General features: G+C 36.5%; 1 protein-coding gene across 2 annotated transcripts in view; it reads right to left on the minus strand.

Annotated features, from left to right (window-relative positions):
- Positions 1-419: 419 nt before the first annotated feature.
- Positions 420-13,408, minus strand: part of MRPS5 (mitochondrial ribosomal protein S5) — a 34,556-nt gene continuing 21,567 nt past the window's right edge. The window contains exons 6-12 of one of the 2 annotated variants that reach the window (XR_014024565.1): positions 9,587-9,677; positions 7,399-7,445; positions 6,480-6,537; positions 5,667-5,729; positions 4,379-4,515; positions 1,057-3,245; positions 420-702 (exon numbers count right to left, since the gene is read on the minus strand). Coding sequence is in view for 1 of the 2 variants with exons in the window: in XM_081313335.1 (XP_081169461.1) it covers positions 3,024-3,245; positions 4,379-4,515; positions 5,667-5,729; positions 6,480-6,537; positions 7,399-7,445; positions 9,587-9,677 (618 nt within the window). In the remaining variant the exon portion in view is untranslated. Of the gene's footprint in view, positions 3,246-4,378; positions 4,516-5,666; positions 5,730-6,479; positions 6,538-7,398; positions 7,446-9,586; positions 9,678-13,408 lie in introns of both variants that reach the window. The other variant, XM_081313335.1, reaches the window with a different exon arrangement.

Genomic DNA, 13,408 nt, shown 5'->3' on the forward strand with positions numbered 1-13,408 from the left:
TTCTTTACAGAATTTCTAGTCTGGAACATGGAAAAGACGTGCATCCATAAAAGCATTTTAACCCCTTTCCTGTAATTAAGATCGTCTTCAAGATTAACCAAATTGAAAATTGAGGAAGTCATGCCTTTCATTTTGTCTGTGAACCAACACAATTTCCTGGTTTTTTTTTATAATTTACAAAATTAGTTTTTTTCATGCCATCTAAATGTGGAGCAAAATGAGTGTTCTTTTCCTCAATTCGTGGCAGCTCCTGGAAAGGGCACTTTTTCTCAGGATCCAGCAGGAAGAAAGAGTTAAAATTCTTCTGCCTGTGTGTTGTGAGCACAATGGGAATTGCCTTCCCCTACCACTAAAAAAAGTATGAAAGCACTTGCAATAAATTGTGTAATGAAAGCAATTATGGCAACTTGAAATGTGTTAGCAGTTGTATTTTTAAAAGTTTACTTATTTTATTATGTTTATATGACATCTTACAATCAAAGTCATCTTGGCAACTTACAGTAAAAGAAAACTGAATATTTAAATATAAATATCTTCTGCAACCAAAAATGCCAAGCACACAAATTTGAATTATAATTAACATAGGTACACTTACTTTCACTCAAAGATGGATTGAACTGGGTTAGATGAGAGGTAGAGAAATAGTATGCCTGAATATTCTCTAATGTGAGTAAAACAGTCGAATCACATTAAGGGCCAGAACTAAATTTTACACACACACACACACACACACACACACACACACACACACAGAGAGAGAGAGAGAGAGAGAGAGAGAGAGAGAGAGGGAGGGAGAGAGAGAGAGACTGAATTTTAATTCAATATAGTTACTGTTCATTCATGTATGAACGAATTCCTCTTGTATTAAAAGGATCAATTTGCAGGGGGTGGTTGCACCCAAGTCTTTCATGTAGTACCTGAGGCTCAGGGTATGCACATCTGATACTAGAGGAAGCACTGGTTTGTAACAGGTATTCTTCAAAAACAAAATAGGAAAAACCAAGAGTGTGTGTGTAAGGGGGGGGGAGAATGTGTTTATCAGCATCTCTACTGTACCTCCCAAATCTTCATAGAGAACACCAAAATGTTGGGGTAAATGCTGATCATAAGCCTGAAGCTTCTGCATGAATGCTGAAGAAGCAGCAAAAGTCATCTCTTCTGAGACTAGCAAAGAAATATCGCAGAATGTAGCAAGAGAACTGGAGTTTGTCTCTGCTTGTTTTACCGAAGACTAATGAATTTGGACAGACTGGTAATTTTGATGAATTTATTTCCAAAACTATACAAAGCTTTGTATTTTCCAAGTGACACACTAAAGCATTTATTGTTTGAATGACACATTTAAAACAGCTTTGTTTCAGCTAAAATAAATGGGGAAAGAGGAAGGAGGAAACTGTTGATGTTAGCTTTTAAAGCCAGCTAAACCATTACAAGCATATATACTGCATCCTCTAAGAAAACATGACTTTTTATTGGGCTAAAGGAAGAGAATTCTCAATCAAATCGTTGTTATTAAAAGTGAAAGTATATATCTGCTTGCTCTTTTATATATAAAGCAAATCTTTAGAATTCCTTTGATATATATAATTAAATTATGCAAATGAGTTTTATAATGTTAGCTAATGGTAAATTATTATTCATTTATCTGCTCAGAACATCAATATTCTTTCCTTAACCAGAAAATACCTTCTCAATGCAGTTTTTAAAAATGCGTCATCACCCAGGTAGCTATGCAATAGGAGCTAACTTGGTTGTACTAAAAAGATAACCAAATGTTTGACATTTATTCAGGATATAACATTAACATTAAATACTTTAGTCACATTTATACAGAAAAGGAGTCACTTTATGCCAGAAGCACTCTCAGCTACATAGAAGATACCACAGACTTCCTAAAAAAACACTGAATTCATTAGCAATCTTCTTTGATCATTTTAGCTACTATGGATGCTGACCTATTGTACAGCAATCTCCCTTTCAAGCCATTAGGAATATACTCAGGGCTGTCCATAAAGCATACCATCCACCAGTTCTTTTGATTTTGCACTGAACTCATAACTATTTTATCTTTGGCAACACCATATACTAGGAAATCAGGCTACAGCTATGCACACAGACTAGCTCCACAGTATGTCATCATTGTCATATTGACTTAGGCGCTTTCTTACCTTTGACTCTCTTAAATCCTTCCTTTACCTGATATTCAGTGATGGCATTTTCATTTTCTGAATTCTCAGAAAAGAATCACTTTTCAATCAAGACTTCAACAAGTTCTATCCTACAATCAACCTAGACCTAGACAACTTTTTTCTCCATCACCAAAAAAGGATGCAATGTTTTTACACATTTGGAGTGGTGGATTAAGTCTTAAGATTGCATGCTGATATGATATCTTTTATTATATCAGAGCTTCCTACATTGTTTAAAACAACTCTTTAAGGTTTCAATTATATTTTTTCTCAGCCCTGAAATTGGACTTGGAGCTTTCTGCAACCAATATACATCTTCTAACATAATGATGAATGTGGCAACGAAGAGTTATCCAAAAGTTAATATTACTGGGACTTCTTCCAACTGTTTGTTTTGGTTCAGTATTGTCCAAGTAGTATTAAAAGCAAAATGCATGAAGTTACCTCATTCATTAAAAGCCCGTTTCTTACTTGAACATATAGAGATAAGTGAGGCGAAATGAAATTCAATTACAACTTTATTTTTCCATACTGCTGTTACCTTCTCCAGTTATTTGGGAAAATATTTTCTTGTCAAGAGATTTTGTAAATTCCCACTTTCCTTTACAGTTTGCATGCCACAAAATGATTGCATTTTAAATAGAGATATCAACTGAAGAAAGTTGGCTACAGTGTTTGGAATGACTAAATTACACGGACAGCAATAATCAAGGGAATTTATATGATTTTTTTCACTTCATGTGGAAACAAATATTGCCTTATGGAAACAAATATTGCCTTATTATAAGATTATGCCGGATCTTCTTCATTTTGATATCTAAATACCGCCCAAATCTACCAAACCGCTCTTTTGACATCAGCCCATCTACTCCTTATTCCTTGTGCTGCCTTCACTTCTTTCCATTCCAGTTTGACATCAAGAGCTGCTTCTTCTGATTCAGGATCTTCTCTGACTGGTCCATTAGGCTTTGCTACAACAATGGGCAGTGGGCCACATTCTTCACGGAATTCTACCACATAGAGCTTCTTCTTGTTTGCTAGGTTTTGATGAGTTTCCTGTTGGGATAATTCAAAGAGAAAATTCTAATCTAAGAAATACCAATTCATCAATTTTCATAATTTAGTAAACCAATAGTTTCATGGAAGGTAAAAGCTATCCTTAGCTGCTAGTTCTAACTCCTCTTTACTGTTTTTAGTATCAGACATAGTATACCTTAGCCTCAGCTTTAATCTCAATATTTTACTATAACAGGAAAGATGGACACAACAGCCTTTGTTTAAGGAAAGCCTGAAATGAAGTGTGAAAATTCAGTTTAGTGATATCTGTCATCACTGGCATTTTTACTAACAAATGAGATCCACAGATTGATTTCTACCTTTACAGATTTTCCTGGGATAAAAATTGACTGGAGGTCGGATTAACTGAGATGATTTCAGAGACATATGACAATAATGAAAGAAAGCAACCCAGTCAGAAAGCAAGCCCTACAAAGCACAAATGAGGCTGAAGAAAATACAGCAAAATTATAAAGCTGAAACTTGTTTGTTTGAAAATCCCTCAAGTTATGAATGAAATGAAAGCAGTCCCCCCCCAAACAAAATTTAGTCAAAAAGGGAATGGTATGGTAAAAGTCAATATATTCCATATAGAAGGACTCAAGTTAATACATGGCACATTTCAACAATAATAGATCAGACAGCAGATGATGAGAAAACCTCTACTTGTCCAATATCCAAGACAGACTGTCACTCAAGCAGTTAACATTAGGCTACAATAAGGAACACAACTTTTTTACTTGGATTCTGATTGTCATACCTGGGCAAAACTCTTAATTGATTTAATTTCATTCACATTTAGATTGTATCAATGTTGCCCTTGTTCTGTGCCTGCTTCAAGTCTCAGCCATGGCAGTATTTTTAAGAACAAATACAATCCATCTTTGGATTGTGATAAATTCATTTTTAATCAAAATTGGAGAAAATTATCATACTCCACAAACTATGTTTAGGAGATTGAGAAACTATTTTCTGGTATTCACTTTAAATTTATTTATTTATTAATTAATTTCCTCCCTGTACCTCCCCACTGCACTATGGGAAGGAACAGTTCATAAAATATCATTAAAATACAGGTCCAAGTTAATATTTTTAACATACTGAGAAGCATGTGCTAGTCACTCAATTTTTACCTGATTAGCTAATCCCTTAAAGAGACATGTAGTGAGATTCAGTATATTATTGGATCCATAAACCCTGGCATACATGTCTTTAATCCCAATCAGTTTGCAGAGTGTGATGATAGCACGGTGACAACGAAGACCATACCCTGTGAAAAACGATTTAGTAAGATTTAAATAAAAATTGCAATATTATAAACAGTAGCTATTATAACAAGTTTTTCAACTTATCTGAGGAATTTATTATTTGGGACTATCTATAATGTATTCTTGGAAGCAGGTTGGCTAAGTGCTCCAAAAAGGTGATGAGTTTCTTCCCAATACAAGAAGTGTCTGGTTTGTTGCAATTCACTTGAAACAGCAGAGCTGAATTAAATCTCCTTCAGATATTATTCACATGCCTTCCCTTTGTTCCTCCTTTGTCTTTCAAATAAACATTTTCTATGTTTATTAATTAATGTTAATTAACAGGTTTATCTGTTAAATTTGCTACTTCATGAAATTATTTAATTCAATTTTTGACAGACATATCATCTGTAAAAAGTAAATGTATTTTTAAGACCTTGATTATTCATATTTTTCCTAATATTTTGTTTGATATTAGTAATTATATTACTATGAGATCAAACAAAATAGGTATATTTGTTTAATGTGGTTATTTATTATAAAAATGTCTACATAAGAAGGCTGCTTAAATGTGATCAATGAAATATTCTTAATACTGGAAGCCTAGTGGCATGTTGGTTGTAAAATGGAATGTAGAATCATTTTCTTCATAGACTTATACTTATTTTTGATGCAATTATTCTACTGTCTCTTTCATTGAGAATAATAGTCCTCTTATATTTTCCAACAGAAACCTGTTTCATGTGATTACACTTATAGTTTTTAAAAATCCATGTCTGATCAAATGTATTTTATTAAAAAGCTACAAATATAGCTCTTTGTGGTTATTCGAATTGCAGTGCAAATTGTCACAGCAATTGGAGAACTGTCCATTTCTCCTGACAATAGTAGATGTGCAATTTATTAAATAAGAACACTCCACTGAAATATCTTTATGAATATTTTTATCATTGATTCTTCCACAAATTTTGTGCTGTATGTTACTTTGTGGCTATAACAGACTTAATCCAAGCTGCTATCAAAGTGTTTAAAAGAAAATTAAAGCCATTTAATTGAGTAGATCACTCTGGAGTCCAAACTGGATAAATATTAGCTGACTCTGATACAGATAATACTATGAATTTTTCCCCATAATAGAAATTCCCAATTTCTATGCAAATTTTCTTTTACTCACCTTTGTTTTGCTTCTTCATCCGAATTGTCGTTTTCTTAAAAGTGGTTGCAACATCATGGTAAACTAAAATAAAAACAAAATATTGCTAAATAAGTATTTTGAATCCCCTCTGATCTCAATGCATAATTTTAAGCATGTTTAATGTTTGTTCACAGAAAATCTACTTCTTAGACAGAAAGTACCACAGCACTGGAAATAGAAACATTTTCATTTGTTGAGTGCACACTGCTTTGAAACTTGTCTGAAGAGCAATTTGTACAGTATTTAGATCTTTAACAATATGGCATCAGAATAAAAACCAAGTATTGCTTTTCTGGTTCTAAATCTTAAGAAAATACAAAGCTTTTGCTTTTCTACTGCTAGGGTAATATAACTAAGAAGACAGTTTGGACCAATCCACAAATTGGTGCAATTAATTTATGTTTGTGTGTATATCTTTCAGAATATCAAGGCATATTCTGAAAGAAAAGGCAAAATAATCTTGCTAAAGCTAGTCGGATGTTGATAATCTCAGGGATGGGAGAGGAGTGTGCCTAGGGAACAACTGCAGGCATCCCTGACATTTTCTAATGAATTTGGATAAATTCGTGCAAAAGAATGAATGGGTATGAGATTGAATAATACAGCTATTCATACATGTGGCCAAAAGAAAAATTTCAGATGGGGCGTATTAAGCAGTCTAATTTTGCAAGTTCATGAAATTTGGATTTTGAGACAAATGGAAGATATAAATAGCTTTACAATATCTGGGGGGGAAATACTGTAACTAGCTCACTTTTAAAATTTCAATTAAAATATATTTCTAATACTTACTTGTATGATCTTCATATCTTTCAACATACTGTAAATGGCGAATAGCTTTGTTCTTTGCCTGGGGAAAGAACATTATTTTTAAAAATTAAAAATCATTAAGAAAATGTACGAACTCAATTTTAAAACTAAGTTACAGGAATGATAAAAGAAAATATTAAACTTGCTTCTGGGCCAATTATAAACTACAATCTAGTACTTAATTCAATTAAAAGAATCAAAATGATAGCTGGAAGTACCACCTACTGTTGTTAATATTCTTATTGTTAATATTGTTATTGTTAATATATACTCTCTCCTGTGCAGTACTTTCAATAACTTTTTTATATTTTTAATAATGCTTGTTTTACAACATTTATTTTTTATTTAATTGCTGTACACCATTTAGGAGTCAGTTTTTTGTGAAATGGGTGATTATGTACATTTGCTAAATAAATAAAATCTACTACATGTAACAAATTCTTCCAGATTATTTCTTATAAGATGACATTTTAATAATTTCGGTCTATCTATCTCTTGAGTATCAGCCTATGTGCAGCAACAGGAATTGAGTGAATCTTTGCCACAAGTGGCAGCAGTGAATAAGAACATTTTCTTGACTAACAAGGGGTTCCCATCCACACCATTGTATCCATCTTGCACATGTCAGTTCATAGTCTTTATGAAAGATGTTTATGGAATTCATAATGAAAAGGTCACCTGAAGGACAGAGTATTTTGCATCCAAGTTCAGTGTCTGCCAAGTGTAGATAAAAGCAGCAAATAGAACGTGATAGGAATGGTTGTTTATCGGAAACCATGATCAGAGGTATTTAACATTTTCACAGAAGAATATAAACACAGAATTGTACCTTTATATACCAAAACCATGGAAATATAGACTTTAATAACAAGAGATGGTGTTAAGATTTTACATTACATACTTTTCTTAGTGCATTCTTCATGTGAGATGCTTTTCCTAGAGCAAAACCTGATAAATACAAATGGGCTGTTAGGAAACAATCACCACAAATGAAAGCTTGCAAAAAACCCTCCTATATATAGTGCCAATGTTTTTTATTCTCACCCTCAGGCTGCCCATCATCTTGGTTCTTAACTTTTATACTTTTTATTCTAATTTTAATTGTTTTAAGTACTTTTTAATTTTTTATTTAATTGTATGTCACCCAGAGTTTCTGTATTAGTAAGATGGGCAGCACAGAAATTTAATACAGACATACATTACATACAGTACCAATCCCCCTTCCACTACCCCAATAAATATGCTCCTTGATTAATCTAAGGTCCAGTTTTTATTCAGCAAAAGTCTGAGTGTCATAAGGATTTTTAATTATATTTATAATAAATGATTGTTAGCATGTAAAAAATTATAAATAGTAAGGGAATCTAACAGACGAATGTGGCTAATTTTATTGGCTTTGTTGCTGGGCGGTATTTTTGTTCTGAACGTAAATAGGCCCCTGATGCTGAGCTTTAAAATCTGGGTTATGCTGCTGCTACAAAACAGATTATTTCCAAGAAGACTGCTGACAAGATTTAGAAAGACTGTTTCTTCAGTCTTTGCCAGATTTAGACAATGCTGTGTTGTTTCTACATTTCTGTCCTAACAGAAAACCTCTCTCTTTTATTTCCTGGGTGACTAACTCATATATGACATACATTGCACACATTTCAATTCTACAAGGAAAAATGGGGCAAAAGCAAATAATGGGGCTATATGAAACCAAATGGTAAGAAATAATGAAAACAGCATCACAGGTGAGATGAAAGCCGGAGATAACTTCAAAAAATAGAGGGGGGGGGGAGAAAATCTGAAGAGGCTGCTGCTGGCCTGATACCACAAAGTAAAGATAGTTAAAAGCTCATTCATTTCTCTATCCTTCAGTATGTTCTTATATCTGAAGTGCTGGGGTTAATAGAGAACAATCTTCCATGCTGCTATGAACAGCATCCATTTTCAATCAAACTTGTTTAACGGGAGCAAGAACAACCTTATTACATACAAGGAAACAGCATTAACACAGGCTTGATGTGATTCTATTTTATTTATTTTATTTTATTTTATTTTATTAAATTTATATACCGCCCTATTCCCGGAGGACTCAGGGCGGTGTACAGGGAAGATTAAAACAAACATACAAAAATTAAAATCAGATTAAAACAATTAATTAAATAAAGTCCCCGAAATTTAAAACTAAAGCCTAATAAAATTAAAACCCCTCAGCCTGGGCCAGACAGCTCAAAGAGCCAAGTTTTCAGGTCCCTGCGGAATGAGCGAAGGTCGGGGGCAGTCCTAAGTTCCATGGGGAGCTGGTTCCATAGGGCCGGCGCGCCCACAGAGAACGCTCTTCCCCTGGGAATAACCCGCCGGCATTCCCTAACCGGCGGTATCCTGACAAGGCCCTCCCTGTGGGAGCGCGCGGGACGAAGGGAGCTTGATGCCGGCAACAGGTGTTCCCTCAGATAACCCGGACCCAAGCCATTTAGGGCTTTATAGGTCATCACCAGCATCTTGAATCTCACCCGAAGGGCAACCGGAAGCCAATGCAGCTCGCGGAGTAGAGGTGTTACATGGGAGTATCGGGAAGCCCCCATCACAACTCGCGCGGCCGCATTCTGCACCAGTTGAAGCCTCCGAGTGGTCCTCAAGGGCAGCCCCATGTAGAGAGCGTTGCAGTAGTCTAAACGGGAGGTCATGAGTGCATGAGTGACTGTGCGTAGGGCATCTCGGTCCAGATAGGGTCGCAACTGGTGCACCAGGCGAACCTGGGCAAAAGCCCCCCTGGTCATTCTCCATCTTCCTACAGAATAATATTCATAGCAAGTCCATTGCAATATACGTTCAAGGTTCAGGGTGCCTGCTCAACCACACCCAACGCTATCGTTTCACAAACCTTAAATTTATTGGGATCTTCTGCACCTCGGCATAAGTCTGGAAAGTTAGAGCAGACACACAAGTTATTTGTGCTCTTCTCTAATTCTAAAAGATGCTTGCCTGAAGCAATATCTCCCAAACGTTAGTACATTCAACAAAAGGAAGTTTCTACCTCTACTGGAAGGGATTATCTATAGCTTCCATGCTTTGAGTCATTTACTGGAGGAGTTACTTACCAGCCGATCCTTTTCCATTGCCAACAGCCACAAGGGCCCTCATAGACCTTTTTCGGCCTTCATTTGCAGTCATGTTAAATACGGATCTTACCTGAATGAAAAGATAGCCATTAATTTATTCAATTTATTTAGATTGACTCAGTAACATATATTCTTATTTTTTAAACACAAACACTATAGTAATTTGTTATTTTCCCCCCCTCTCCCAATGATTTGGGTTTGGAGGGAAGTTACTCATTTGAGAAGCAAATGCCTGCAAGAATTATTATACTCTTTTTCTGAGGTAGAGATGAGATCTGGGATCTTTGGTGCTCTCTGAACGTGTTTATTCTCTTGCAGAGTTTCATTACCCAAACTAGGTAACTAATGAAACATCTGCAAGAAAATTTATAGGCTGCTCTAACTGACAGACTCTAGGCAGGGCATTTAGTCACACACACAGAAAAAAGAAGTACAACACAGACCTGATTAAAAGCTCTAATAATAATAGTTTAAAAATCCAGCAGTATGTGGATCGACTGCAGCAGTATGTGGATTGAGAACTACCAGAAGTACAGGCAGGATTTCGAAGAGGCAGAGGAACTAGAGATCAAATTGCTAACATACGCTGGATCATGGAGAAAGCTAGAGAGTTCCAGAAAAACATCTACTTCTGCTTCATTGACTATGCTAAAGCCTTTGATTGTGTGGATCATAACAAACTCTGGCAAGTCCTTAAAGACATGGGCATACCAGACCATCTTATTTGTCTCTTGAGAAACCTATATGCGGGCCAAGAAGCAACAGTGAGAACTGGACACGGAACCACTGATTGGTTCAAAATTGGGAAAGGAGTCCGGCAAGGCTGTATACTGTCGCCCGGCCTATTTAACTTATATGCAGAGCACATCATGAGAAAGGTAGGGCTAGATGAATCAAAAGTTGGAATTAAGATTGCCGGAAGAAACATCAACAAACTAAGATATGCAGATGATACCACTCTAATGACAGAAAGTGAAGAAGAACTAAAGAGCCTTTTGTTGCGGGTGAAGAAGGAGAGTGCAAAACTTGGGTTGAAACTAAACATTAAGAAAACCAAGATCATGGCATCTGGCCCTCTCAATTCCTGGCAAATAGATGGGGAAGAAATGGAGGTAGTGACAGATTTTATTTTCCTGGGCTCCAAGATCACTGAAGATGGGGACTGTAGCCAAGAAATTAAAAGACTCTTGCTCCTCGGGAGGAAAGCCATGACAAATCTAGACAGCACACTAAAAAGCAGAGACATCACCCTGTCAACAAAAGTGCGTATAGTCAAGGCTATGGTCTTCCCAGTTGCAATGTATGGCAGTGAAAGCTGGACCATAAGAAAGGCTGAGCGCCAAAGAATTGAAGCCTTTGAACTATGGTGCTGGAGAAGACTCCTGCGAGTTCCTTGGACTGCAAGGCGATCAAACCGGTCAGTCCTAGAGGAGATCAACCCTGACTACTCTTTAGAAGGCCAGATCCTGAAGCTAAAACTCAAATACTTTGGCCACCTAATGAGAAGGAAGGACTCACTGGAGAAGAGCCTAATGCTGGGAAAGGTTGAGGGCAATAGAAGAAGGGGACGACAGAGAATGAGGTGGCTGGATGGAGTCATTGAAGCAGTAGGTGTGAGCTTAGATGGACTCCAAAAGATGGTAGAGGACAGGAAGGGCTGGAGGAACATTGTCCATAGGGTCGCGATGGGTCGGACACGACTTCGCAACTAACAACAACAAAAATCCCACTGGTCCCCAATGACTAATTGCCATAATGGCCAAGTGCCTCAACCACCAAGGAAAGTAATGGTAAGAAAAATCAATTCCAGGTATCAAAATGCTGCCTGTCTCTATTGGAATGGCACTGCTATTAGATATAACTTGTATTAACATCATCTAATACAGTAGAAGGTTTTTCACACTGTGTTCCCCAGAAGCCTGCCCTTCCACAAGACCTTGACTGGGTTCCATGGGAAAGTAAAGGTAAAAACCCCCCCATCCAAATGCAGTTAATTTTTCTATCACTAGTTTTTGCCTCTTAATCAGGTGTTCTGGGGACTTAAAAAAACTACCACAACCTGAAAAGGTTTGAAACTCTTTGCACTACTGGACCATATATATGTTTTAGATATTTTTTTTACAGGTAGTCCTTGACTTACAACCATCCGTTTAATGATCGTCCCAAATTACAATGGTATTGAAAAGAGCGACTTATGACCAATTTTCACAATTATGACTGTTGCAGCATCCCCATGGTCACGTAATCAGAATTTGGCTAGTTAGCAACTGGCTCACAGTTATGATGGCTGCAGTGTCTCAGGGTCCTACGATCATCTTATGCAACCTTCTGACAAGTAAAGTCAATGGGGAACCCAGATTCACTTAACAACTGGGTTGTTAACAATTGCAGTGCTTCATTTAAAAACTGTTGCAAGAAAGGTTGTGAAATGGGACAAAAATCACTTAACTGTTTTGCTTAGCAACAAAAATTGTGGTCCTAAGTCTACCTGTGTAAGCAAGTGACCAACAGGTTTAAGATATCAGTGTGATGTGCTATTGTAGCCTTATGTTTTATGGTGCTTGGAGTCACCAACATTTTGTACAATATCTAAATGTTAACCTGAATAAAGTAGAGCTTGTATATGCATTTTTATGGAAAAAGGGGATATTTAAAAAAGGAAAAAAGATCCACATATGGACAATTTGCAAGATATGCCCTCTGTGGTAACACTAAAATCTATTGTAAAGCAAAACTTGTGTCAACAGAACTTTACTAGCATGTTTCTTAAGATCATAGACTGATTTATGGGAGGAAAATGTAAGGCTTTCATATTATCAGAAAAGATGTTGTCTGAATCCCTCTATGGCATTGGCTCTTAAATTGTTTGATCCAATTGCCCCTTTCTAGTCTCAAATAATGTCATTTTCCTCACACAAACAGTTTTATCTGTAGTTTTGTCCGAGTGTTTGGATCCTTGAGTCACAAACTAGCCATAACAAACTACCCCAGAATATGCCTTAGGGGTAATTGCTCCTGCTTTAAGAACCACTGCTCTAAGATTGTGCAAAGTCTGCACAAGTACAGAACAGCTCCAACTTCCCAACTCTGGATTAAATGTCAGAGCAGCATGTGTTCCTTAAACAAATCTGGAAACAATGTTGACCATGAATAATGTTAACCAAGACTTCTTATTAAATCAGGATTGAAAGATTAGCACATTCTAACTAGAAGTAGATAGGGCTGCTATGGACTGAGAGAACACAATTCCATGGACTACTCGGTATTTCTTAAAATGTTGCATTTGTATTAAGACTGCAGACAAACCGGGGAATGAAAAGGCAGGAGAGCAAGGCTCCTTTCTTCCTTTTCCAGCAGATGGCAAAAGCAGCACACAGACAAAAAAGTCAGCTAAAAAGTGGCTGTCTTAAAAAAAATACCCATGTCAGCTGTTTTTGTGCAGCACTGAAAAGAAAATGTGCCCGGTCACCCATCACAATCACAGCTATCACATCTCTCTCAAAATTCCATAGAGACTTTTCAAGCTTGGTCACACGTACAGACAGCCATGGACTGGCACTACTTTTTTCCATTCATGGAGCACTGTGGCAATTTGTTTGCTTCCCTCCGCTTTGTAGGAAAAGAAAATAGCTCGGTGCATAATTGCTTTGCTAAGGAATTTATCATTCTTACAGATATGAAAAAAAGCCTTTACTTTGGCTTCAGTGCTACCATGTCCTTGAGGATGCAGGTAACTTCGTGCTAAACATAATCACTCAGGAGTCTAATACCCTCCGTTCAACAAGATTTTTTACTCAGCAA

The sequence above is a fragment of the Vipera berus genome (assembly GCF_964194415.1).
Source record: "Vipera berus genome assembly, chromosome: 1".
NCBI classification, from domain to species: domain Eukaryota; kingdom Metazoa; phylum Chordata; class Lepidosauria; order Squamata; family Viperidae; genus Vipera; species Vipera berus.